This window comes from Cupressus sempervirens, chromosome 5, assembly GCF_028749045.1.
Source record: "Cupressus sempervirens isolate cs-2001-9-10 chromosome 5, ASM2874904v1, whole genome shotgun sequence".
In the NCBI taxonomy this organism is placed as follows: Eukaryota; Viridiplantae; Streptophyta; class Pinopsida; order Cupressales; family Cupressaceae; genus Cupressus; species Cupressus sempervirens.
This window is the reverse complement of record NC_143122.1, coordinates 134,849,274-134,876,657: the sequence shown is the minus strand read 5'-3', so window position 1 is coordinate 134,876,657 and position 27,384 is coordinate 134,849,274. Positions and strand designations below refer to the sequence as shown.

Below are 27,384 nucleotides of genomic sequence, written 5' to 3'. Positions count from 1 at the left end.
TAGCTAAGTTCAGGCAATATTTAGCAGGGAGCCGATTCACAGTAAAAACAGATCATAACAGCTTGAAACACTTCCTTGGGCAGAAGGATCTTAATGACAGGCAACAGAAATGGGTGAGTAAGTTACAAGCTTATGATTTCGACATAGTCTACGTCAAAGGGAAGAAAAATATTGTCGCAGATGCTTTATCCAGAAGGCCTCATTTGCTTGCTGTTGGGATAGTCATGGATGATTGGAGAGAGTTGATCTTGGCAGAGTATGCCAAGGATAGTTGGGCATCTAGTATTATTGAAGGAACTATTCAGGATAGCCGATACACTATTGTAAATGATCTGATCATCTACAAGGAAAGGATTTATTTAGTACCTGGGTCTGCTATGAAGCAGAAGATTTTGAGGGCGTTTCATGATTCACCATTGGCAGGACATCCTGGATTCTTTAAGACATATCGGCAGGTGAGAGAGCGCTTCACTTGGAAAGGACTCAAAACAGAGGTGCTTCAATTTGTTAGAGAGTGCCAAGTATGTCAGCAGAACAAACAGGAACATTCCTTTCCAGGTGGTTTACTACAGCCCCTACCCATACCAGAGAAGAAGTGGGATAGCATTTCCATGGATTTCATCACAGGCCTCCCCAAGGCACAGGGTCGGGATTGTATCTTTGTTGTGGTAGACAGATTGACGAAATTTGCACATTTCTTTGCAATTTCGTCTACGTATTCAGCAACACAAACAGCAGAACTATTTTTTCGAGAGGTATTCAGACTACATGGGATACCAAGAAGCATAGTCAGTGACAGAGACAGCAGATTTATGAGCCACTTTTGGCAGGAGTTGTTCAAGTTATGTGGAACAGAGCTCACTCCGAGTACCAGTTACCACCCCCAAACTGATGGGCAAACAGAGATAGTGAACAAGTGGGTTGAGGGATATCTCCGAAACTATATTGCAGGGCAGCAGAGGGCTTGGGTGAAGTGGCTACATCTAGGGGAGTACTGCTATAATACCTCTTACCATATGTCTATTCAAATGTCCCCTTTTATGGCACTATACGGGTATGATGCTCCTAATTTCTTGGATTTGTTATTTGGGGACAGTAGGGTGCCTAAGGCCAAGGATCTTTTGCAAGAGTGTCAGGACATTATGCGATCCTTGAAGGAAAACTTGCAAAAGGCACAAAATCAGCAGAAGCAATATGCTGATCAGCACAGGGTTGAGAGGTCTTTTGAGGTGGGAGACATGGTGTACCTCATGTTACAGCCGTATAGGCAGTCCTCTCTCAAGAGGAGTGGAACAGAGAAATTGAAACCGCGCTACTATGGACCATTCAGAGTAATCAGGAGAGTGGGCGAGGTAGCTTATGAGTTGGAACTGCCTGCAGACAGTAAAGTGCATAATGTGTTCCATGTGTCACGCCTTAAAAAGGCATTGGGGCACAATGTGGTGCCTTCAGTAGTATTGCCACCTCTCGATGATGAGGGAAAGCTTATCTTGGTTCCTGAAGCTATACTTGACACCCGGGAGAGGGTGCTTCGCAGGAGGACTATCAGGGAGTACCTAGTGAAGTGGAGGAACCTACCTATTGAGGATGCAACATGGGAGGCAGAGCAGGTTCTTCAACATCCAGAGTTGAGATTGCTTGGGGACAAGCAATTTCAAGAGGGGCGGACTGTAATGTCCCCTGTTTAACCAGTTTGGATATATGTTGTCGTTAGCCTACTTCTATGTGGTCCCGGGGGCTAACAAGGACATGGACGGGATCTTGTGGTGTTTTGGCCTAGTCGATTTTGTTCTGGGGCCAACTAAGTTCGTTTGGAGGCATTTACAATGTGACTTACTATTTTTAGTAAGTCAGCCAGGCTAGCCGGATGATAATTTTGATGATGGGGTTGGATGTGTTTTTCTTAGCTCTTTCTAACGAGCTATCATTTGTGGTGTTTCGAGATCATTTGCTATGGAATTTTAATGCCGGAAGTTATTTAATAAAGTAACTTCAATTAAATTAATATTATAAGGTTACTTTATTATATTTTGTATTTTAAAGTGATAAATGGAAACAATATATTAAAATGCAAATATGAGATTTAATCCCACATTGCTTGTGGAGTGGGGGTCGACCCTCTAAGAGGACTTTATATACAGCCATGAATGGGGTGTGGAGATATGAAGAGATTGATGAATTCAAGCTTAGTTTGGTTGGTTTGGTTGCTGGCTTTTGGAGACGAAATCCTCCATTGGTGACAATCCTTTCGCTCTTGGAAGACAGAGTCAAGGGATTTAAGATCTATTAGCTTCATACTGTGTGCATTCAGCTTCAATTTTTCAGCTACAGGTAAGATTGAAATTGTTCCATTTCCAAAGGCATATCATTGCAAACATTGAACAGCATGGACAACAGATTTGGAGGTGAGATTTGGAGCAGGTTTGTGGGTAAACAGTGCTGCTACAGTGCGCGTGAACAGTGCATGTGAATAGTGCGCATGAACAATCCTCATTCTGTGTACTTGGAGGTCATATTTCATACCCTAACCGAGCAGCTGTTAGATGGGTTGCTAAACTGGACATCCATCCTCAAATTTCGAACAGCAACGATCATATTATTTCCAGGTTCTTCTACACCCGATTATAATAGTTCAATGAATGTATAGGTGTCATAATTATAAAGAGTTTTGCATATTCAGTCACTGTGTAACAGTCTTTGCACTACAAACTCAGTCACTTTTGTACACAGCTATATGAAGTTTGTATATCTTGAATAGAGGAATAAGTGTACGGAACATTTAGGATCAGTCCATAAGAACTCTTTACATTGCATATTTGTAGTAGTGTTCAAGTGCCAAGATATTTGTCCTTGCTATTCTTCAGATCATATGGTCATTGTTTGGCAGAGAAGTATTATAACATCTGAACAAGAACTCAGAAATTATAAATCAGACTTTGCACACCAACTGTTTGACAAAATGTTGTTGAATCAAAACTAAAAAATTCAAGGTAGAATTAGTAGGGTATGTTACATAGTATGAACCTATATAAGATTATAATTATGTTGAATATCCAAAATAATAGACAAATGTTTTTTCCTAACCCATCTTTAATATCTATCTACTCGTCTTTAACATCTCTTCAACTTGCCCTAAGATGTCATTGCTAGTAATTAAACATATTGATCACCACATCTCCCCATTGTATCGATCATTATGTCGTACAACTTATCATCCAAGATAAAATTCCTAGTTTTCCCAAAATCTTATTAAATTGAAACTTAATTCTCCATTCTCCGTGTGCCGAATTTTGTTGGAGTTAATATTCCAACTATAGTAAATAAATCATATCTGATTATGTGTGTTGTATATGTGGCAAATATTTTGAGTTGTAAACGATGACTAAAATAGATTTTTCCTCTTTCCCATAGTGAGTTATCATCCCTCTATAGTCTACTATTAGGAAAGTGATTTTTCACTATGATTGTATAAATAAGGATCATTTGATCAATATAATACAATATATTATTCTCTATTTTATCTTCTTTGATTTTGTTGTTCTATTTTTCTAATATGGTATCAAAGCCATATTTCTATTAAATTGTGTGTTAGAAAAGAAGTTATCAAGAAGATGAGGCTTGGTGAAGAACCACTAGATCTTAATGATGATGATTTTTTTGTTGAAGATGATGAACTTGTTTTAAATTTTGAAGAAGTCAATACTTTGAAAAGAGGAAAGCATGTAGTAGAGGCCAGATAGATGCCCAATAGTCTAAGGTGTTAATGGATTGGAGAAACTATACCTCATTGGGGTTATGAGACACATATGAATTGGTGTCCAATAGTTCAGGGAGATCTAAAAATCTAGAAGCTTGGCATCATACCTTTATGAGGGTTATGAGGCATTTCGTGCGCAAATGGTATCCAATGGTGTTCCAAAGCCTGGATGATAGTTGCATAATTATAAAGTAGTTGGAAGCAACTTGAAGAAGTCTTACTAGTGTATAAATGACGCAGGCAAGGGAGAACAACTAGGGCCAAAGGCTCACCTAGCTATCTAAACCACCCTAGAAGAGTTAACACAATGGAAGAAAACACAAGAAACAACAACCAAAGGAGGAAGAAGAATGAAATACTTTTTATTGATTCATCAAAACATCTTCATACATGCCTAGTTGTAAGGCCTTCTGGGTTACAGCCAATTACAAATGTATTCACATTCAATAATCCCAAACTGCAATTCACACATTCAATTCTACTCTCTAATCTTCTTCTCAAAAAACTTTTCGAACTCTAAGCCTAAACACTCTATATATACTTGTCAAAACAGCTTATAGATTATTCTAGAACATTACATAAGAGGAAGGCCGACCCAACAACAGTCTGGACTCATCCCAAGAAAAGATCTTAACATAAATGTTGCGAACGAAATAAATCCCGCAAGTCAGCCCGCATAAATCACGTACAATTACTGACACTCGGCATACACTAGGTAACTTGGCACATGAAGAAACACTCGGCATACACTGGGTAACTCAGCACATGAAGAGTCATTTGACATACACTAGGTAACTTGGCACATGAAGGAATTGCTATAGTAACTCGACACATGAAGGAATTGCTACAGTAACTTGACACATGAAGAAAACTGCACTGCTAGGCACATGAAGGAAACTGCACTACTAGGCACATGAAGGAAACTGCAGTACTAGGCACATGAAGGACTACTAGGTACATGAAGGCATTGCTAGGCACATGAAGGAATTGCAGAATGAACAAAAAAAAAAGAGCAAGATAACGAGGCAACCTAGGATGCTCCTGCATCAAACAAACGGGGTTGAAAGAAATGATTCTCCTGAATCATTGAGATGCCCCAACCTGAGCTAAATCCAACTCAAATTGAGAAATTCATGAAGCATCTTCAATAGGTCTATTCTTCCACTTCACCAAATATTGATAGTAATATTTTCCTCTTGTACTCTTGCAAACTCCCTAATCCAATATCTATTCAACTTCCTCAATCTACTTCTTAGGATAATCATCTAATACAACAACTTCATCCTCTAACTCATGATACTTATACAAATCAGCAATATTGAATATATGAGATATATCCATGTCATCAGATAACTCAACTTCATAAGCATGACCACTGTCAAACTTCTTCAAGATCTTACAAGGTTTGAATCTCTTCATCTTCAACTTACTGTATGTTCCAGCTAGGAATCTTCCTTTCTTCAAATGAACCATCACCACATCACCAACTTGAAAATTATGGTGTCTTCTAGACTGATCACCATTCTCCTTATACTTCTGATTACTTTGTTCCAATCTCAACTTCACTTCCTTATGCAAAGACTCCATAAAATTAGCACATTCTTCTCCTGCAGCACTTTTCTTTTCTTCACCAAAAACATCTCTCAAATCTGATATACCTCTAGGATGCATTCCAATAACAATCTCGAAAGGTGTCTTTCTTGTACTCCTATTCACAGAATTGTTATATGCAAATTCAGCTTGTGTTAATACCATCTCCCAATTACTTGGCTTATTTCCAACTAAACATCTCAACAAATTACCCAAGGTTCTATTCACAACCTCTGTTTGACGATCTATTTGTGGATGGAATGTAGAACTAAACTTCAATTCAGTACCCATCTTCTTCCACAAAGTCTTCCAAAAGTAGTCAACAAACTTACTATCTGTATCAGAAAGAATACTTCTTGGTAATCCATGCAATCTCACAATCTCTTTAAAGGAAAGTTCAGCAACATGCTCAGCATTCAATGTCTTCTTACATGGTATAAAATGAGCCATGTTAGAAAATCTGTCCACTACAACAAATATAGAATCATACCCCTTCACCATCTCAAGCAATCCAAGAACAAAATCCATAGTGATGTCAGTCCAAGGTTTGTCAAGAACATTAATAGGTGTATACAAACTAGTATTTTGGCTCACTCCCTTTACAACTTGACAAACTCCACAACTCTTTACAAATTTTTGAACATCCTTGTACATTTGTGGCCAATAATACTTCTCTTTCAACAAACTCAATGTCTTATCAATTCCAAAATGTCCAGCTAATCCACCACTATGATTTTCCTTAATCAGATTCAACCTCATAGGACTTCTAGGAATACATAACTGAATACCTTTGAACAACATACCTCCTTGAATGAAATATTCATCATACTTACTTATGTGATCTTTAAGATTTGGTGTTGTACACTCTCTCCATGCCTTAGAAAATCAGGATCAACATCATATAACTCTTTCATCTCATCAAAACCAAGAACTTCAACCTTCATTTCAGTCAACAAAGAACATTTCCTACTCAATGCATCAGCAACTCTGTTAGTAACTCCACGCTTATGCTTAATGACAAATGTAAAAATCTACAAATACTCAACCCACTTCATATGTCTTTGATTCAATTTATGTTAACTTCCCAAGTATTGTAAAGCTTTATGATTAGTATATAACACAAACTTCTTAGGCATCAAATAATGTCTCCACTTCTTCAATGCTTGAACAATAGCATAAAACTCTTGATCATATACAAAATATTTCCTTTTAGCATCATTCAACTTTTCACTAAAGAAAGCAATGGGCTTACCTTCTTGACTTAATACAGCTCATATTGCATTACCACTTGCATCACATTCAACTTGAAATACTTTGTTGAAATCAGACAAAGCCAATACAGGTAATTCAACAACCTTTTGTTTCAAAGTCTCAGAACTCTTATCAGCTCCATGTGTCCACTTGAATTCTTTTTTATCTCCCCTCATTGTTTCAGTCATAGCATTACAAACAATACTAAAATTCTTTATAAACTTTTTGTAAAAACTAGCCAAACCATGAAATGATCTTTCCTCACCCACATTCTCAGGTGTAGGCCACTCCAAAATTGCTTTAACCTTCTCAAGATCCATCTTTAATCCATTAGCTAAAATCACAAATCTCAAATACACAATCTCCTCTTGCATAAAAGAACACTTTTCCAGATTAATCAACAACTTTTCCTCTTTCAACCTCTGCAATACTTGTCTAATATGCTTAAGATGTTCTTCCTTAGTCTTGTTGAATATCAAAATATCATCCAAATAAACAATCACAAACTTACCCAAGAATATTTTCAAAACTTCATTCATCAACCTCATGAAAGTATTAGGTGCATTAGTCAAACCGAAAGGCATAACCAACCATTCATACAAACCATCATTTCTCTTCAAAGCAATGTTTCATTCATCACCTTCTCTGATTCTAATCTGATGATAGCCACTCTTCAAATCAATCTTGGTAAAATACTTTGCTCCACTCAAACAATGCATTATGTCATCCATCCTTGGCATAGGAAACCTATATTTCACTGTTATCTTGTTAATGGCTCTGGAATCAGTACACGTTTTCCATTCTCCATTCTTTTTAGGTGCTAATACAATAGGTACAGCACATGGACTTAAGCTTTCTATGATCAAACCTTTCTGCAACAACTCATGCACTTGTCTGTTAAGTTCTTCATTCTCTGTAGGTGTCAATCTATATGGTGCTTTGTTTGGCAAACTAGCTTCAAGAATCAGATCCATACAATGACTTATGCTTCTTATTGGAGGTAAACCATCAGGAATATCATCAACAATAATGTCTTTATGCTCATTAAGGAACCCTGCAATTTCTTCTGGCACTCGGTCAATACTACCATCCGTCACTTGGCAACACTGATTGGCACTCGGTTAACACTATTTTCTTGCACTCGGTCTCCATTGAAAAAACTTGGTTCTCTTGGAATTATAGAAAAACAAACTTGATTCTTTTTCATTTCCTTTTCAAATTGTTTCCCATTAACCATGCAAATTTTTACAGCAGTACAATTAACCTCATTTGGACTTTCAATCAAAGGCATCAATATTTGTTTCTTCCCATTTACCCAAAGAGTATATTGATTCAATCTTCCATCATGTACATCATATCTATCATATTGCCAAGGTCTACTCAACAAAATATGACAACAATCTATGGGCATAATATCACACAAAACTTCATCAAAGTAATGTCCAATTTTGAACTTCACAAGGCATTGCTCACTTACCAATATCTTATGCTCATCTTTGATCCATGATACATGATAAAGTTTGGGATGTTTCAGCCTTTGCAACTGCAACTTGGTAACCAACTCTTCTAATGCCAAATTTGTAGAACTTCCACTGTCAATGATCCACTTTGCAGCATTTTTCAGCCATCTTACATCTTGTCTTGAATAGACTTCTCCTTAAAACAGGTTCCTCATCACTTCCTTTATTACATAAGGTTCTTCTCACCATCAAATTTTCTCCAGCCTCAGGTCTAAGTGGTGAACTTTCAATGTCTTCTTGAATCACAACATTTTTATTATTCTGTCCACTTTCAGAGGATCTACATTCAAAAGATCTACGCCCTTCTTTGCCACATCTAAAACAATTACCATGAAATCCACCTCCAGAATAAGAATTACCTCTTCCTCGGTAAGTAGTGCCTCCTCGATAAGAATTACCACTTTTCCATTCGGTCTTGCCTTTGTCATCATTCTTCCATTCAGATTTGCCTTTATCCTATAGAGAACTGTCAGATCTGCCACTTTCTCCATAGGATCTACCTTTGCCTCTCTAGAATCTACCACCTCTACCTCTTTGTCTTTGTTCATACTTCTTTGTCAAGATCTCCTCAGCCTTCAAGGCATACTGGTATGCTTCTTCCACACTTTCTAACTTCACAAAACTTATTTCATCTTGAATTCTAGATCTCAATCCATTAGTGTACCTTGTAATTTTCTCAACATCATCATCTACATGTCTAGATCTAATGTCCAATCTATAGAATTCCTCGATATATTCTTTCATAGTCATGTCCTTTTGTTTCAAATTTTGCATTTTTCTCAAAAAGCTGACTTGGTAATCAACAGGAAGGAATTTATTCTTTACCTTGTTCACCATCTTTGGCCAAGTTTTGATCTTCTCCTTTCCTCTCCTTTGTCTATCAGTTTGCAAGTGCTCCCACTATAGTGATGCACGACCTTTCAGCCTAGTGATTGCAATCTTCACCTTTTTATTATCAGGAGTGTTTCATACTCAAAGAACTTCTCCATATCAGAGATCCAATCCAGCACAACATTGGTATCCAATTTTCCATCATAGGGAACAACTTCTATAGCACGCTTTGAATTTTCCCTAGACAACACTCGCAACAATCTTTTCTCATCTTGATCTTCTTTAGGTTCTGGATTATGGTTTGGTGATGCTGCTTCATCATCACTTACATCGTCAAGATGTGCTCCTCTCCTCTGGACTGTCTCCACAGCATCTATTCTGGTTGCAATTTGTCTCAACTAATCTAATATAGCATCATCAACATTTCTTCTACCATGAACCATTTTCACAAATCAGGTTCCTACAAGATCGTAACCCTCTACAAGTTATAGGTCAAAACCGAAGATCTACCACCCTACAACCAAACCTAAATTAGAGTTCTACACGATCCAATCTCCACAAGGATGAACCTCAGACTTTGATACCAACTGACGCAGGCAAGGGAGAATAACTAGGGCCGAAGGCTCACCTAGCTATCCAAAACACCCTGCAAGAGTTAACACAGCGAAAGCAAACACAAAGAACAACCAAAGGAGGAAGAAGAATGAAATATTTTTTATTGATTCATCAAAATATCTTCATACATGCTCAGTTGTAAGGCCTTCTAGGTTATGGCCAATTACAAATGTATTCACATTCAATGATCCCAAACTGCAATTTGCACATTCAATTCTACTCTCTAATTTTCTTCTCAAAAAACTTTCCTAACTCTAAGCCTAAACACTCTATATATACTTGCCAAAACGGCTTACAGATTATTCTAGAACATTACATAAGAGGAAAGTCGACCCAACAACAGTCTGGACTCATCCCAAGAAAAGATCTTAACATAAATTTTGTGAACAAAATAAATCTCGCAAGTTGGCCCGCAGAAATCATGTCCAATTACTGGCACTCAGCATACATTGGGTAACTCAGCACATGAAGAAACACTCGGCATACACTGGATAACTCGACACATGAAGAGTCACTCAACATACACTAGGTAACTTAACACATGAAGGAATTGCTACAGTAACTTAGCACATCAAGGAATTGCTACAGTAACTCAGCACATGAAGAAAACTACAATGCCAGGCACATGAAGGAAACTGCACTGCTAGACACATGAGGAACTGCTAGGCACATGAAGGAACTACAAGGCACATGAAGGAACTGCTAGGCACATGAAGGAATTGCAAAATGAACAGAAAAAAAAAAAAATGAGCAGAATAACAAGACAAACCAGGATGCTCGTGCATCAATGAGCTATTTTTAAATAATAATTTTCTACATAATGTTCTTTAGTTATGACATTAAGTGGAGGTGTTGGAGTTAATGTTTCAATAGTCGTGAATAAATCATATATGATTATATGTGCTACATATGTGACAAAGAGTTTGAGTTGTAAACAATGACTGAAACATATATGTCATCTTTCTCAGAGTTAATTGTCATTCCCCCGTAATTTGTTGTCATTAAATGTAGCTGATTTATAGAATAGTGATCTGTCCCTATATAATTGTATAAATAAGGATAATTTGATCAATACAATACAATATATTATTTCTCTTTCTATCTTTTTTATGTCTGATGTTCTATTTTTCTATAACATTGTAGATGTTACAACATTGAGCAACAAACATTCCAGAACATCTGATGTTCTATTTTTCTATAGCATTGTCGATGCTACAACATTGAGCAACAAACATTCCAGAACATCCGATGTTCTATTTTTCTATAGCATCCACTCCATCCATAATGACGATATGCATTTGTTTAACATTATGATCTCATATATGATATTTAAATGCAAATTGTTGTCAAGCTCAATCAAAAGACGAGAATTTTTTATTTCATTTGAAATTTGATTCCTATCACTTATTATCCTTTTCATTTTATTTAATTTTACTTCTCACAATAAACCAGGTAATGTATCCAACTATACCACTTGTGAAAGAGCATCTGTAATTATTTGTCCAAGAAAGCTAGCCGGAACTACTAAAATTTCCAAAACTTTTCCAATAATATATCTGCATTTCCTATCCAACCTGGAACAAGCAACATCACTAAAAATCTAATTTCTCCATAAACAAATGAAGTACAGCATGATTGAAGGAACTTAAAAAAATCTCCATTCATTATATAGAAAAAAATGCTTTCCTGAATAGACAGTACAAATGGGCATAACTATTAATATTAATAATATTATGGAAAATGCTTATAAGCAAATTTATTAAATTTGCTGACTTTTGGCAATTGTTTGCAAGAAAATTCTAGATGTTATCAGTGCTCTGATGTTGTTCCACCATGATTTGCCTGCTAAATCTAATGATTGTATTTTCTGCTTGTCATCACCATCGCAAGTAAGAGCAGAAATGGCTTTTTTCTGGAAAAGCAGAAACTGGCGAAATATGAGGTCCCCGATTCTGACATTTGACTCTAACACTGATACCAAAACAATTAAACAGTAAGCAAATGAGATATCCTTCTCAGATTAGAGACTATTTTACCAGATCTTTTTTCCCCAATTGGCTAACTGCACTGTTTCATTAATTTAAAATTCTCAACTTGCTATAAGAAATGTCTAGATGGTACATTTTTACAATTAACAAATAAAATTTCTACGGAGTTTCACACTTCACATTGAGTTTTTAGCTAACATTTTGCTGAATTCAATTCTGTAGATTTGCATTACCAGTATTTTAGATTTTTATTCTCTTCTCCAGCTTTCATACTCTGTTGATAGATCATAAAATTTGATGCAAAGCATTGATAATACAAGACTATACAGAAATATCAACAAAACACTCTGCGTTATGCTGTTATCAAAATGAAAATGACTCTGAAACCCACTCACCTTCGGAGGGTTCTTGCAAAAAACGAAGTTCAAAATAGGAGCTATTCAGGGCGAGGACAGGCCGCCGTCCTTCAATTGAGTACAATTCCAAAGCTTGTTTAATCACCGCACTGGCAGTGGCATTTGAATCTAGAATAACCCTGAGAGGACCAGCACTGCCAAGTACTGTTATCAACACCAGAACTTTGTTTGAATTACCATTTCTGACCTGCATGAAGGTTCAATTTCAAGTCAAAGAAAACGCTTCTAAAACAGATACAATACTATAGGTTTCATTTACGGATCAAATCTGATAGCTGGAAGAATACACTGAAGACCTCCTTTTAAGTCTTTTCATCAAATTTTCTAGTGTAACACTAGCGTTTGAGTATGTCGGGACATCAGGACATTGGAATGGGTCTTCTGGGCTGCGGACTAAGAGCCTCAATTTCAGGATGGTGAAGGGACTGTGGGGGATGACAGTTGGAACAAGGGGTTTATTGCATAGTATACATATAGAACTTGAAATGCTAGTTATGAAATGATGTTTCAGTATAACATACTGAATTGAAATACTTTAACATAGCAAAACTGCAACACAGACCAAAACCATCGAAATTCAACGTAGTAACATAATACATACCCAATCTAATATTCAAAAATAAAAATTTAAATAAAAATTAAAGTACTCATCCAGACAGCTGGCATGGTTACAGAAAGGCAGAGGTGGGGGTACCAGCACAGAGATGTCTTAGAGACAGGCACTTCAAATATTTTTTAGGAGCGGGTGGACGGGTGAGTGTCCCCAAATTTGAGTGATTTTTTCACTGCAAGGATACGCCATTAAGAGTAAAAATGGAACAAACTTTTAGATTACATATCTAATTGTATGAATAAAAATGGAACAAACTTTAAGATTACTGAATGTGTCATCTCCTTTCAACAGACCAATGCATGCTAACTGCTAACATCTAAGACCAATTACTTGTCTTCTCTCAGATCTAATTGTATGAATAAAAATGGAACGAACTTTAAGATTACTGAATGTGCCATCTCCTTTCAACAGACCAATGCATGCTAACTGCTAACATCTAAGACCAATTACTTGTCTTCTCTCAGATCTAATTGTATGAATAAAAATGGAACGAACTTTAAGATTACTGAATGTGCCATCTCCTTTCAACAGACCAATGCATGCTAACTGCTAACATCTAAGACCAATTACTTGTCTTCTCTCAGATCTAATTGTATGAATAAAAATGGAACGAACTTTAAGATTACTGAATGTGCCATCTCCTTTCAACAGACCAATGCATGCTAACTACGAAAATTTAAGACCAATTACTTGTCTTCTCTCAGATCTAATTGTATGAGCATATCAAGCAATCTAATTCATAGAAAATTCATGCTTCAAATTAACTTAATTTGTCATCAAACAATCAAGAACGGATCTACTGAAATTTAAATGGACCCCAATATAGCAGAAAACACAATAGAGCCATAAGTGTTGAAACTGAATATAGAGAAGCCATGATCTAAAAGGTATAATTCTTGTAGATCCAAATATAGTAGAAAGCACAACAAATAAATAATGAGATTTAATATATAAAAGCCAAATATAGCAGAAAGCACAACAATTTCATAAATAGTGAGATTTATTATATAAAAGCCATGACCTAAAAGGCATATTAAACCTGAATATACAGATTCCAAAATAGAAATGAAAAGCACAAACATAATTTGCTGCCAAAATCCTAGGCACAACAAATCAGGATCCTGAGGAAAAATTATGAGTCAGAATCAGGTAAACAGCAACAAAGCTCAAACACACACTTCAAAGAAAAATGCAAGGCCAAATGTGGCTCGACAAAGAAACAAAAGAAATGATGCCCACACGTCAAACTTGTCCAAATCAGCCAAATTAAAAACCTAATTAGATTGGTTCTTAACAGCTATTGCTCAACGGTAAACCAGGTTACCCAAATCATGTTCTTTAATACATATAACCATTTTTCTCTTTGAGAGATCTGCCAATCCAAAGAATTTCTATATCATAATCACAACTTTGGCATGTGAATGACACAGCAAGCTGAATGGTGAGAGCCCACTCAACAATTGGAACAAATTCAGTGATGAATTTGCTAATAATTCAGCAATGCATTAACTGTACTACAGCTAACTCAAACTTACTGGAACAATTGGAACAACTGGAACAACATTGCCATAAGGTGTAGAGAACAACAGTCTTGTTATGAATGTACAGACATACATATAAAACATATTAACATGAATTCAAAAATATTATAAATATACAGACCTTTTGATAGCCAAAAAGCTGAAAGAAAGGAGAAACAAACAGAGTCTGCTGCAGGGCCTGCTGCCTGCAACATTGCAGTTGTGAAATGTTGTGTGCCAGGCATTGTTGAAGCTTTATACTTGCTTCATGATCAGTCCTGCAATGCGCCTCAGAAGACCAGGGGAGCCCAACAACCCTCCTGCCAGTGCCAGTGCCAGTTGCTTTCCCCATACCCAATTCAGAGCATTGAGCTCTCCTTCTACCCATTGCTCCCAAATTATTAAACATTACATTGTAATGGGGTAGAGCAAACTTGCAGCAGCTCAGATGCCTTCCTTAGTATATTTGGACTGCAAATTGGCCCATGGGATCGCAGCACCATGAAACATGGGGTTCTTAATAGTAGAAAGGGAGGAAAATGAATTTGGCATCTTGCCGTGATAGGAGATTTCTTGGTGCTGCAACAAAACCTTATCAGAAACATCAAACCCTAACTTGGTAATCGAGAACCCTATTTCTCAATAGCCAGGCATGATTGTTACTGAAAGAAGGATAGAATTGTTGCGAGTAGGTACACATCCAGTATATTATTCGGTTGGAAACCGCCTATGTGAAGACACATTTTCATCGGATTATTATTTAAAATTTCTCTGTTCGCGGGCCGAATCAGCGCAATTGGACATATACATTAAATCGGTTGTTTACTTAAATTATTTAGGGTGAGGATTTATAGATGCATTCGTTTCAAAGCACGGTAGTTCGGGTACCTTCCACTCGTGATTTTTAAAACTACCATTAAGCTGATAGTAAAATATAATATCAAATGATCAATATTTATATATATTTATAAATTTGTATCCCTTCTATCCTCTATTTCTCTTTACACTTGTATATAAGTATATTTATTTGTATTTCTATCTCTATTAACATAAATACATTTATTAAAGAAATCATTATGCTCTAGTATTTTATAGAGCCTTATTAAAAAAGTTTAATTGTTATTCATAGAAAATAAAGAATAATTATCTATTATTATACTATCACAAATATGAATATATTAAATTAAAAAATTTTAACTTACAAACTTAATTATGTGAAATCTTATATTATCTACTTTGACTTCTTCTCCCTATTTGTATCTCTCCTTCTCCATCTTCCCTTTCCCACTCTTCTCTTCATGGTCCTTTTCTTCATGGTGGTCTCCTTCTCTATGTTATATCCTCCTCCTTCTCCTCCTCCTACTTTTCTCCTTTGTCTTCTGCTTATCCTTCTATTACGTATTTTTCACCTTTTTTTTTAATGGTTGATGTCCATGTTAAGTCTTAAATATTTATTACATAACCCTTATTGATGTCAAAAATTGTTGGTTGACATTTATGTTAGCTTTAATAGATTTATTGTGCAACCCTAATTAATGGCCTAACATGTAATTATAATTAAGAATAACTTACAATTTTCTATTATCTAACTTCAATTCAACTTAACACTTGTTTAATAGAGGCAAATAGATTTAGGGTCGAGGAGGCAGAAGAGGAGAATTCTGAGAACAATGAAAGAGAGCTGGAGGAGGAGAAACATTCTGACTCCAAGAGAGAAAAGGGGAATGGGGAGAAAGAAAAAAGTGAAAACTCTATTGATAACACTTGGGTGTTTGCTAGTAATGTCAATACCACTGAGACAATGCATGTGTCGGCTAGTTTTACCTTGCAACCTATTACCTTCTGTGATGACAGCAATAAAGTGGATAACTCCCCTATCACCATCTCCTCCCTGACAAAGGAAAAAACCAATGTTTTTACTAATCCCCAAGTTTTGTAGGATGAGAACCAACCATTGACAAAGACTAAGGAGGTGCATAAGAATGTAGAAAAAGGAAACAAGGAGAAAAAGGAGGAACAAAACAAGAAGAATGCACAGATTGAGAAAAGGGTCAAATATTTAGAGGATGGGTTTTACTCCTCTAAATTTTCCTTGAAGGGTACCCATGTTGATGCTACTACCCTCCAATTATTGGCACAAGAGAAGGACGAGACAAGGTTGGACATGAAGGACAACAAGCTCCTGTATAAGTTTCTTGCTAAGGATTGGGCTAGAGTGCTTCTCGCTGGGAAAGGAAAAGATAAAGATGAAAAATAATGTGGTGGTCTCTAAGGGATTTTTAGCCCTAGCTGTTTATTTTTTTTCTGCTAATACCTAGTTTGTTGGTCTACAACTTATTCTCAGACTTGGGTTAGCTTGTTTATGCCAACAGTTTTATATTCTAAACTTTAATAGTATGTTTAGTACTATAGTCTTTAGAATTAGTATAGATGATACTCTAGTAGCTATAAATGATCATGTGTTGTTTTTGGGATGGGTTGGTTTGTTTATGGCAACAGTTCATGTTTGGAACAATCATAGTATGTTTAGTACTATAGTTTTTGATTTAGTATAGATGACTCTCTGTTAGCTGTATTTTTTCATATGTTGTTTTTTGGTTGATAGTTGTAGTTCAATGTAGCAATGACTGCCATCTGCTTTTTTTTGCTGGCAGTGTGTTGGTTGTCATCATTTTAGATGTAAGGGTCAACCCTCTTGTTTTGGTCACTTGTTATTTTAAAAATACTTGTTTCTTGAATTATATCCATATTCCTTATCAATTCACATTGAATTCTAATCTTAATATAAATATAATTGAACCTAATCCTAAACCAAACAATTATCTAAGTAAATTCAATTTATTATATCTACATATGTGTACATGCTTCTTTCATTTTAGATATTAGAGAATATAATTCATTGTCCAACTCTAATGTATATTTGAGCTTAAATCATAACCCCAACTTTTCTAATACTTAATTTTGATAGAACCCCAACCCTCATTGAATTATATACCTATTTCTCAATTATGTTGAATCATACCCCAACCTAATCTAATGGTAATTTCTTAATTATAATTATACTTTGACATAGTCTTAAACCTAATTGATTGAAGCTCATTTCATCAATAAAAACATATTTGACATGTTTTGGATATTTTTGGTAATTAAATAAATTTCATTATAGAAAAAGAGAAATAAAACACTCTCCCTATCTTTGCATTTATATTTCTATCACTAACACATATAAACATACCTTTGTTCACCCTCCTTGTCTTTCTCTTATATTACTCTCTCTCTCTCTCTCTCTCTCTCTCTCTCTCTCTCTCTCTCTCTCTCTCTCTCTCTCTCACACACACACACACACACACACACATACACATTTCACATTTTAGTCACTCCCCCTTGCCTCTCTCTACCTCTCATTCTTTATTCTTCCCCATATCTCCCTATCTCTATCATTTCCTATATGAAATGGACAATCTATCATTTTAATAAATATATCCAAAGTTGACTTTATTTCATCATCTCTATCTCTTCCACTCCATATTTGTACATCTGATCATCCCTTCTCCATTTCTCCCTCTGGATATCCATATCTTTGTATCCCTTCCCCTCCATATCTCCCTTATATCTCCATATATTTCTCTTTACCTCTCCTCCTACAATCCTAAAAAATCCTTGAAAATAATCCTGACATGAAAAATAAAGTAATAGAACACAATTGTCATTTTATTTTGTTTGGTTTACAAAAAATCAATATTCAATTCAAATTAAATTATTATTGTAAGAAAAAATTACATATAAATAAATGTGATTAAATTACAGAAGTGGAGCAATTTTGATCAAAACTTTTGTCTCGCCCTTCATACCTATCCACCACTTTGATATTCAATTATGATCCATCTATCTATAGATTATCTCTCCCTATATTTCTCTATCTTTATAATCACTATAAATCTTTTTACCTATCTACCCCTCTTTTTTTTATTCATCCTACTCACTCTCACCTTGCTCACTCACTCTCTCCATATCTCTTATTATAATTATTTATCCCTCTAACTATCATTTCCTATATGAAATGGACAACCTAGCTATTTGAAATCAATAATTTAAAATTATTTCTATCTCATCGTCTCTATCTCTTCCTCGTCATCTTACTCTATATTTATTGATCTTTCTATTTTTATAGCCATGCATGTCTATTTAATTTACACATTCTCCATATCTAGTTTCCTATTCTTCCTTTATATATTTCTTATACAAACAAACACTCCTTTCTCCATCCTTATATCTATCTTATACTTATCCCTCTCTTTATCACATTCACCCCTGACTATGTATTTTCTATTTCCTCTATTTCTCTTTGATCTTCTATTTGCATCTTTTAATATACTATCTTCCCTTATACACACGCAAACCCTTTCTTTGTTTTTCCTTTCTATTTTTTATAGTACCAACATCACTACTCATAAATCTATCTTTAAATTGTAATAATAACATCCTACGTATAATGATAATAGACCATATTCAAATCTCTCAAAAACCATATAAATATATATTAAAAAAATCAACTTATACCTTTTAGTAATAAAAATATTCAAAGAAAACTTTAAAAGGTATTATTTAAAAATGTATTCTTATCAGAATAAATAATTTATAAAACGTATTAAATTTTATAATATAAATCTCAACCAATTAATTTTAACACAAAAATAATAATTAACTAAATTTTATAAGATAAATATTTTTTTATTATCAGTAAACAGTCGAAGCCTTGTATTATATTAAATAATAATAAAAAGGAATTGTTACAGTAATCTTCGTTCAAACGGGCACTGGTAGGAAAGAACGGAGTAAGAAAACCTCCAATCTTGCCTAGGACCAAAGTCCTATATAGTACATTATAGAAGGGGCATACCCCAATATAAATATAATTCTTTCTAACAAATTTATACAAATATTGATGAGTTATTATACAATATAATTACATTCACTGCGGTAAGAAGGCATACTCAAAGGAAAGGAAACCATCTGGGGTGAAATATCATATCAACATCTACAAAACACATACATCTAAACTTCCAATAGGGAATTAGTAACCTAAATTACAAAAAATATGAGGGAAATTAATAATATGTGAGCAAAACCATATAATAGATTGAGAAAATCTACACATACTGCCCTTAAATAATTATTCTCATTCTTTCCTATTCTAAATTATCATAATTACATATCTCCACACTTTTGTTGTTATTTGAAATCATAAATTGGCATTATCTATTATTAGGCCTAAGTAACGAATAGTGCTTGATTTAATCTAAACTAATAAGACTAAGCTAATGTTTTTAACATTAATCTAATATGCTTATTCTTTATACTTTATGTTTTCCTACCTTTTCTAGATGAATTTAACATTAAAGGTTTATTATTAGTCTTACAAATTTCTAATAAGGCTAATTATGTGTTATCTCCTGTTGATTCCTTCTAATTATATTTTATTGATTTAGTTTGTAGAGTTAACGTATTAATTTATGTACCTATATAGTCTCTTCATTAAATTAATTTCTATTTTATAGTATGATATCCTTTATTGCTAATTACTGCCCTTGATTTCTACCATAATTTTCTACCCCCGTCTAATAGGAACCAGGCCCAAAAATGATCTTGCATTAATTATGTTAATGGAGCTTAGTAGTATTAAGGATTTCTATATCGATTAAGTAAAGAAACTAAGATAATCCACATTGATTGAACATAATACTGATACTACATCTAGTATCTAGCTAAAGACAAAGAAGAAGGAAATGTAAACCATTCTCTTTTTCCAAATATGTTTAATCACTAACCATCTTCACCAGATAATTAGAATGTATATAAAACTTAAAATTATATTGAGGATATAAATATTCACATATAGGCCACCAACAACACAGTCTACAAATATCTACGTAGTGAACAAAGGGAAAGGGATCCAAACAAAATGAGGAAGAAAAAACAAAAGGACCTAGAAGAAGGGGTTAGCAGCAGACTGAGAACAAAAGGGCATGGAGATAGTAAAGGCCAAAACGGACACTCGGGACATAACAAAGGAAGAAACTGAAAGATAATTACACAGCTATGATCTATAAGAGGCAAAACCCAAACCAGACTAAAAAAATGCCAAACCCCCAATTCTAGACCTCATCTTGCTTAATAGAAACCATGATAATCTCCATAGAATCCTTTTCATTTGTCACAGGGTACTTAGGAGGAAAAACAAAGGCAGTCTGATCTTTGCTCAATTTGACCAGGTTAGGGAGGATGAATTCCACATTCTCTAAATTGTTCAAATCAACCTCTGGGTTAATGTAAGCCGAATAGAGATTTAAATATTTTTGAAGCCAATCTACATTCTCTTCCTCCACAATTCCTCACCACTGCAACAGAAAATGGATGTTGGCTTCCATCTTCAGCCAGGCTTGGAAGAAAAGGGCGTTGTCTCTGATAGTTAGAATAGGGCACTAGAACACCTTGGCTAAAGCCAAACTTCCTGGAGGATGATGCATATAGACCTCAGGTAGAGGTATTCTTTGTGCTTGATTGTTACTCATAACTGCTTCCTTGTGATGAATCTCCTTTTTCAATATGCATTGGAGATGTAAGATGTGAATCTTGTAGGTTGCCAACATTTCTACCACCAAAATATGTTGATAAGGATCTATGTTTTGGTAGCCTCTCTTGGCTTTTAGGGATCCTACCAGAACCCCTCTTGTTTGACATTACAAATTGATTAAGGGCTGCAAAAAAAATATCAACTTGTTGAACAAAATACTGTGACAATATAAGTTACTTAGACTATATATAATAACAATAATATGATTCATTCACATAAAAAGGGTATAACTACTAGAGTCTACGATACTACCCAATACATTTCACAAACTTATCTGAGAATGTGAGATGTCTAGTGGACCAATAAATAGTAAAAAATAAGTAATAACCAATACCACATTTAAAAAAAATAAAAATCACTTACCTTTTATGAAAACCATGGTCCACAAGTCATGACTACTCAATGGGAAATGCACTCAGCACTCTGAAACTTTGGCAGCAATAAGAAATGTCAAACCATAAAAGAGAGAATTGTGTAGAATACTAGTATTTTATGAATGCATATATACCAAACTAGGTTGGCGGATTGTGTTGGATTAACAAGCAGGAATGTCAAATGTAGGCAAAATGAACCTTCCTATGTAAGCCCAAAATATAAAATAGTTGGCTAAATGGGGTTGGTGGTTGACACACGTCAGGAAAATGGTAGGCAACACCCAACCCAAGGGAAAATTAATTGGTTATGCTAATGGCAAAATAACTTTGTCTAATAAGAAAACAATATGTAAAGGATGGAAAAAAAATTTAAATTATTGTATCGAAAACGTATATTATAGTGGTGATTGGACCAAGATTTTCAACCAATCATATGAAAACTCATAGGTGACTAGCACAAGTTTTGGACCCAAATCTTGTAAATTTTTGGTGACGTGGTTGACCAACTTTACATGCTCTATTCTCCAAATGATGATTAATTGATGAGATAGGATCGCCAAATGGAAAAGATTCACCACTAAAATAATCTTTGTTGAAGACATGAAGTGGGTACCTTATGCAAGTGTTGTTGACAGTCTTTTATGGAAAATGTAGGTAAGCCAAATTCAATACAAGACCAAGCATTGCCTAAGTAGTGGGAGTATTGAGTTTGTTTATGGAAAATCTAGGTAAGCCAAATTAAGATGTCATGAAAAGAGTTCTAAAATATTTAAAGGGTATGCCACAACATGCATTATGCTACAAAAGTAACTCAATTGAATCAAATAGACTAGTTAACACCGAAGGCTATGTGGATTGTGGATTCTGATTGGACTGGGGATGTTGACATGAGAAGATCCACTAGTGGATATGTATTCATTGCCAATGGTGATGCTATTAGTTGGATGAGAAAATGATAGTGTAGCTACATTATTGACAAATGAGGCAGCAGGTTTTCTATGATAGTTAGAGTGAAATATGGTTGTCGAAGAATCTTAGTTCCCATGTCAAGACAAAAAACATTCATGTACAATATCATCTTATACATGACATGGTTGAAGATAGAAAGATAAATCTAGAAAAGCTTAGTACTCAAGAAAATGTTGCATATGCATTGATGAAGTCGGTGAACATAGTTAAGTTCAAATGGTGCACAAGCTCTAAATGGGGCTTAAAGCCCTTGGCTCTTGTTAACGTTGTTGAGTAAATATGTACTGGAGATTATTGATGATGGATTATGGATACTCACCATAAATTATGCTGATTCTACCTTACAAAAGCTCACCATACGATGAGTGTGGTGAATTCATCGTATGGTGTATGCTCACACCATATAGAATGTCATACATGATACATTTTATAAAGCACAAAGTTTCTTGTGTGATGTAAGACATATCTATGTACAGTGAGACACATGTCAAGGGTCATCCACATTGGTGTATGTGATGTTGTGTTTGTAGTGAAGGAGGTACGTTGAATCCCTATCTAATGCGATAACACAATGAGGGGGTATTGTTGAAGCCAGTATGATAAATCGAATATGAGTGCTACAATTTTGTTATGATTGGTAGTTAGACTAATGGAAGTTAGTATACCATTCCGTAATATAATTTTTATTATACTAGATTTTGTAACGAATTAAAATGTACATAAATGGTTGCATGATTCATAAGGAATTAGTTGTGTGATAAAAACTAATTTGATTGTAATTCAATTAGAGCCTTGTTGCTCGGTTATCAAAATTGTTTCAGTTTCTGAGCTATGGTTATTTGAAATTTGCCTCGTTTTAAGGATTAAATTGGTCATTTCTTCTTTTATTTTTTGAAAGATCTTGTCCTTCAACATCTCTGGCTCATTCTCATCTTTGCTCAGCACTTCAAATTTTCAAAATCTGGGTTTTGAGTCAAAAGTTGTCGTAGGTTAATGGAGAGACCCAAAATATATATTTTCAATTCTATCATTAACCATTAACCTCTAAAGAGGTTAAGATAAGCTTACAAGATTAACCATTAACCTTCCAAAAAAAATGGTTAAGTTGTGTTTGAAAAATTAACCTGTTAGAAGTTTAAGGTTAAGCTTATTCAGATGAAAGCCATCGTAACAATTAGCATCACGAGAGGAGGAGTATTGCATTTCTTTAGTCAAGGATTCTAGTTTCAGAGCTTTGTATGCATTGAAGGCACCAAGATGAACATGTTCAATTTGATACTGCTTGCATGTTAATGATCCCTTCAACTGCTCTAGTGCATACCCGGGAGAAAGAAAAGAACCGTGACTTGCTTTGTTGATTCATTCACACCTCCAAGTCAAGGCATTCACTAACTTTGAAATATCAAAAGGTGCATTCTCAAGAGATCCTAATAACGAGGAAGCTCGTCTCCTCTGTTATGTTGGCTATAGGAAGTCTTCTATGGTCCCAATAGAAAGAGCCAATGGGTATAGGGATCACTGAAGCAATAGGCCTTGCGAGGGTTTGATAATCATTGGATTCACTAATGGAATGGTGGCGACATTAAAACAGTATGCAATGTTGTGTTATGACAGGACCATAGGGCATGAACCAACATAGATTACCATATCTCAGATTTGGCCTCAAGGAGAGAGAAAAGGTGGCAAACTTCTATTTATATGTGTATGTTCATAGTAAGTCACCCGCATGGTCATGTGAGAAGGGATTATAAGTGAACCTCTCAAGGAGGAAATTTGGTGTCACTTAAAGGTAGATGCGACCCCCTTTGTGCAGTCATGATCCTGTGAAATACCACATATGATAGACGTCCATCATGATTTCCTTTCTACCTGCGCAGGAAATGGAGGAAGTCATAATATTGTGATAACTATTGTCTCAAACATAGTGATCTTGTATAGAGCATGCCAACTATTTGACAAAATTCTCCAACCTGCGAATGCATGAATGATAAGGCACGAGATTCATGAAATGTTTATGTTTGGTGAACATGGAATTCTCAGCCTGAGCATTCAAAACGGTGTAGGATAGAGTAAAGAAAATGGTATGTTAACTATTTTACAAAATATTGTTGGACAGCCCACCAACCTGGAGCATAAGAATATAGACAAAAGCACTCAAACCATTCACCAAAATGTCTATGTGAATGCACATTCCAGCCTTTGAAGGATCAAATGCAAAGCAAACATGTATGCTTGGAATTAAAGCGACAACTTCATATACATTAAACCCAAAAGCATGGACACATTCCAGCTGGTGCTATCATAGACAAAGGAAGAAGCAATATTTCAAAGGTAAATCCAAGCTTTGGTGCATGCTGAAAGCTACAACTATTCATCATATTGCCTTAATAGGAAAACTCTGAGCGATACACGAGTATTTTATGAACAATTTCCAAATTGAATTGTGAAGTCTCCAATTTGTGAAGAACCTTGAAGGGATTTAAAGTAATCAATAGGAAAGATCAATAGTCAAACCATGAAATACAAATATCAAAGGTCAGATTATGCTCCCATTTTAAAAAGTACACTTCCCGACATTGGTGATACCATTTTAGGAAGTGTTTGCCTTCAAGAATTTTGGTCATCTCTTGAGAGTAAAGACAAGACACCTTTAGCTGAAAAGATATTGGAGAGCAGCTTGGATCAAGTAGGAGGGCACCCCATTTCAATACAGTGCCCTGATCTAGTGTTGGAATGCATGAAGGCCTATCATCCAAATACCAGGGAAGTGATTTCATCAAATAATAAAGTGATTGTTCGTTTGGATCCTATTTTTATTACCATTGCCTTCTGATTACCTATCAAAGTGTGGTATGCTAACATTAATTTAAGAATTGCTAAGGAGTACTATATGAAAAATCAAACTCAGTTTTTGAACACCATTGCCAGGTCATGGCTCCTGCAACCAAGGAAAGGGAAATCTCAACTAGCCAAGTCCATCCACAGATCATTGTTAAAGGAAGATGTAGAAAACATGATAACTCTATTAAGCAGGATAATAGAACTTTAGGATTTACATGAGTTCGAAGGTTGGATGTTCCTGTTTATTAACATAGTCTACAAAGCAAAGCAATACATTGATTGGGCTGAAATTGTCAGTGACTCACTACATAGGCAACTCATAGAACTCCAATCAAATGATTATTTCTACATGACTTTGTACCTTTTCTATGCTAGTGCTAGTACCAAAAGTTGGCCAGGGCTTAATTGGCAAGGTATATATGATCATACAGCTATTATCTACAATCATCTTCCTTAGATACAATATGACAATAGCCTGCACCATTTTAAAAGAGTGAACAATGCATTCACAATGTTGACTATAAGGGAAATTTACGGAAACATCAAACTCAGAATTTCAACAGAAGCAACAATGAAAGTATAAAAATATGGAAGTGTTTTCATATAGTTCCTAAAGTTCACTTATATCAGGTTAGCTACCTATGATGGGTGTCCCCTAATTCTACCTAGATTTGTTGATGATAAATTGCTCCTGATCAAAATGTGTAGGCATATTAGTCAAATCAATAAACTTTGCAAGAATAGGAGGATAGATGAAATACCTTTTCCTATTGGAATCGGTTATTATAGCGGTGATACTACATTAGATGCGAGGAACATAGAGAGATCCATCGCCACAATTAATTTGCATCCTTATACTATGTGTTTCCCTTATGATAGTAAAGGCTATGTAGTTAATGAGTTAAAGTTGAACCCCGGTCTCGATCACTTTCTGGCTCTAGAAGACTTTTGGGAAGATTGTGAAGATGATTTCAAAGTCAGGAAGAGAGACTGGATGCGGCTTATTGTAAGGCAGGTGATAGACTTCAAGGTGAATATTGATGTTACGAGCATAAATGATGATGAATTTTCCTTGGTCGATCCCTTCTACTATGAGAAAATTAAATTACTAGATCTTCCTCCTATTGATTGGTCAGTTCAGGAGTTAAGAAGCCTGAAAGAAACAACTACCTATTTCCTTAGAAGAACAAGAGAGTGGGTTAGTAAAGTCAGAGCAGAAAAGGTGACTGTTGAATTCCAAAGTAGAGAGAGAAGAGGCAATCAAGGAGAATCATTTCGAATGGCATTAGAAGCAACTTCTACTAAGAAAATGCAGAAATTAGATACCAGTAATCTAGATAAAAGTGAAGATATAAATCAGTCGGTTAAGTTTATAGTCAAAAGGAGGACAAAAATGAAAAGTAAATCTACTAGATCAAATCAGGAAGGAAATGAGCCTAATGTGAAGGATCAAAGAACTCCTCAAACTGTTGAACCACACATTCCCATTGCATCCTTTCATGATGTAGTAATTCCTCATTCGAGCCTCTCTCCTCCTAAAAATATCATTAATAGACATCACACAAGGGTGAACCCACAATAATGGGTTCCACTTTAGTGGGATGGAGAATTTTTTTTTTTTTTTTTGCAAAATGTGAAAATCACATTCACCATACGTTTGCACGAACATAGTAAATATGTTCATTGCAAACATGTTTTACAAATATGTTTGCTGTGAACATATTCACCATATATTAAGAATGTTCGTGCGAACATTTGTAATTAATATGTTCGCGCGAGCATTCTAAACATTGAATTCCAACTTTTAAATGCCATTTTTTACCATCTACTGTTCATTTTAACGACGTTGAATATTTGAGCCAGAGGTTGGAGCGAGCATGCCCTATTGGTTAGCGTCCCCTGTCATTCTCCTTCAGATTCTTGTCTTCACACTATTTTAGGCATGTCTATATATTATTATTTGAATGTTTTTTACATTTTTTTAATGTTTTGAAAGCATATTTTAATGTTAATTTAATATTTTTATTGTTTATTTATGTTAAGCTTAATTATATTAATTTAACATTTATAAATTTTTTTAATATGTTAGTTATATATTAGATAAATAATAATATAACATTAGAAAACAAAGTTAGAAAAAAATTAGTGTTAAATTAGTTAAATATTAGAAAAACAATAGTTTAGAATATTAGAAAAATATTAGAAAATATTTTAAAATGTTAATTTAGAATATTAGAACATTAGAAAAAACATTACATAAAAAATATTAGAAAAAACATTACATTCAAATATTAGTTTTTATTAGAAACACATTAGAAAAAATATTACATTTAAATATTAGAAAAATATTAGAAAATATATTTTTTAAAAATAGTTTAGAAAATATTAGAAAACTATGAGAAAATATTAGGATTTAAATATTAGAAAATATTAGAAAATATTTTTAAAAATGTTAGTCTTGAAAA

The 27,384-nt window shown here is 34.8% G+C and overlaps 1 protein-coding gene across 1 annotated transcript; it reads right to left on the bottom strand.

Moving 5' to 3' along the window:
- Positions 1–11,199: 11,199 nt before the first annotated feature.
- Positions 11,200–14,925, bottom strand: LOC149554870 (uncharacterized). Its single transcript, XM_089828874.1, has 3 exons — positions 14,244–14,925; positions 11,948–12,155; positions 11,200–11,535 (listed from the first exon to the last, which is right to left on the bottom strand). Exons 1-3 carry the CDS (start codon positions 14,508–14,510, stop codon positions 11,324–11,326), a joined length of 687 nt encoding a protein of 228 aa, XP_089685000.1. The 5' UTR covers positions 14,511–14,925; the 3' UTR covers positions 11,200–11,323.
- Between the last annotated feature and the right edge of the window lie 12,459 nt (positions 14,926–27,384).

Bases quoted from the DNA above. Each gene is read 5' to 3' on its own strand.
- LOC149554870 (XM_089828874.1), bottom strand. From the start codon at position 14,510: ATGTTTAATAATTTGGGAGCAATGGGTAGAAGGAGAGCTCAATGCTCT. The intron at 12,156-14,243 runs GTCTGTATATTT...ACCTTCATGCAG, and splicing joins AGCTTTTTGGCTATCAAAAG to GTCAGAAATGGTAATTCAAA. The intron at 11,536-11,947 runs GTGAGTGGGTTT...TTTTGGTATCAG, and splicing joins TTTGCAAGAACCCTCCGAAG to TGTTAGAGTCAAATGTCAGA.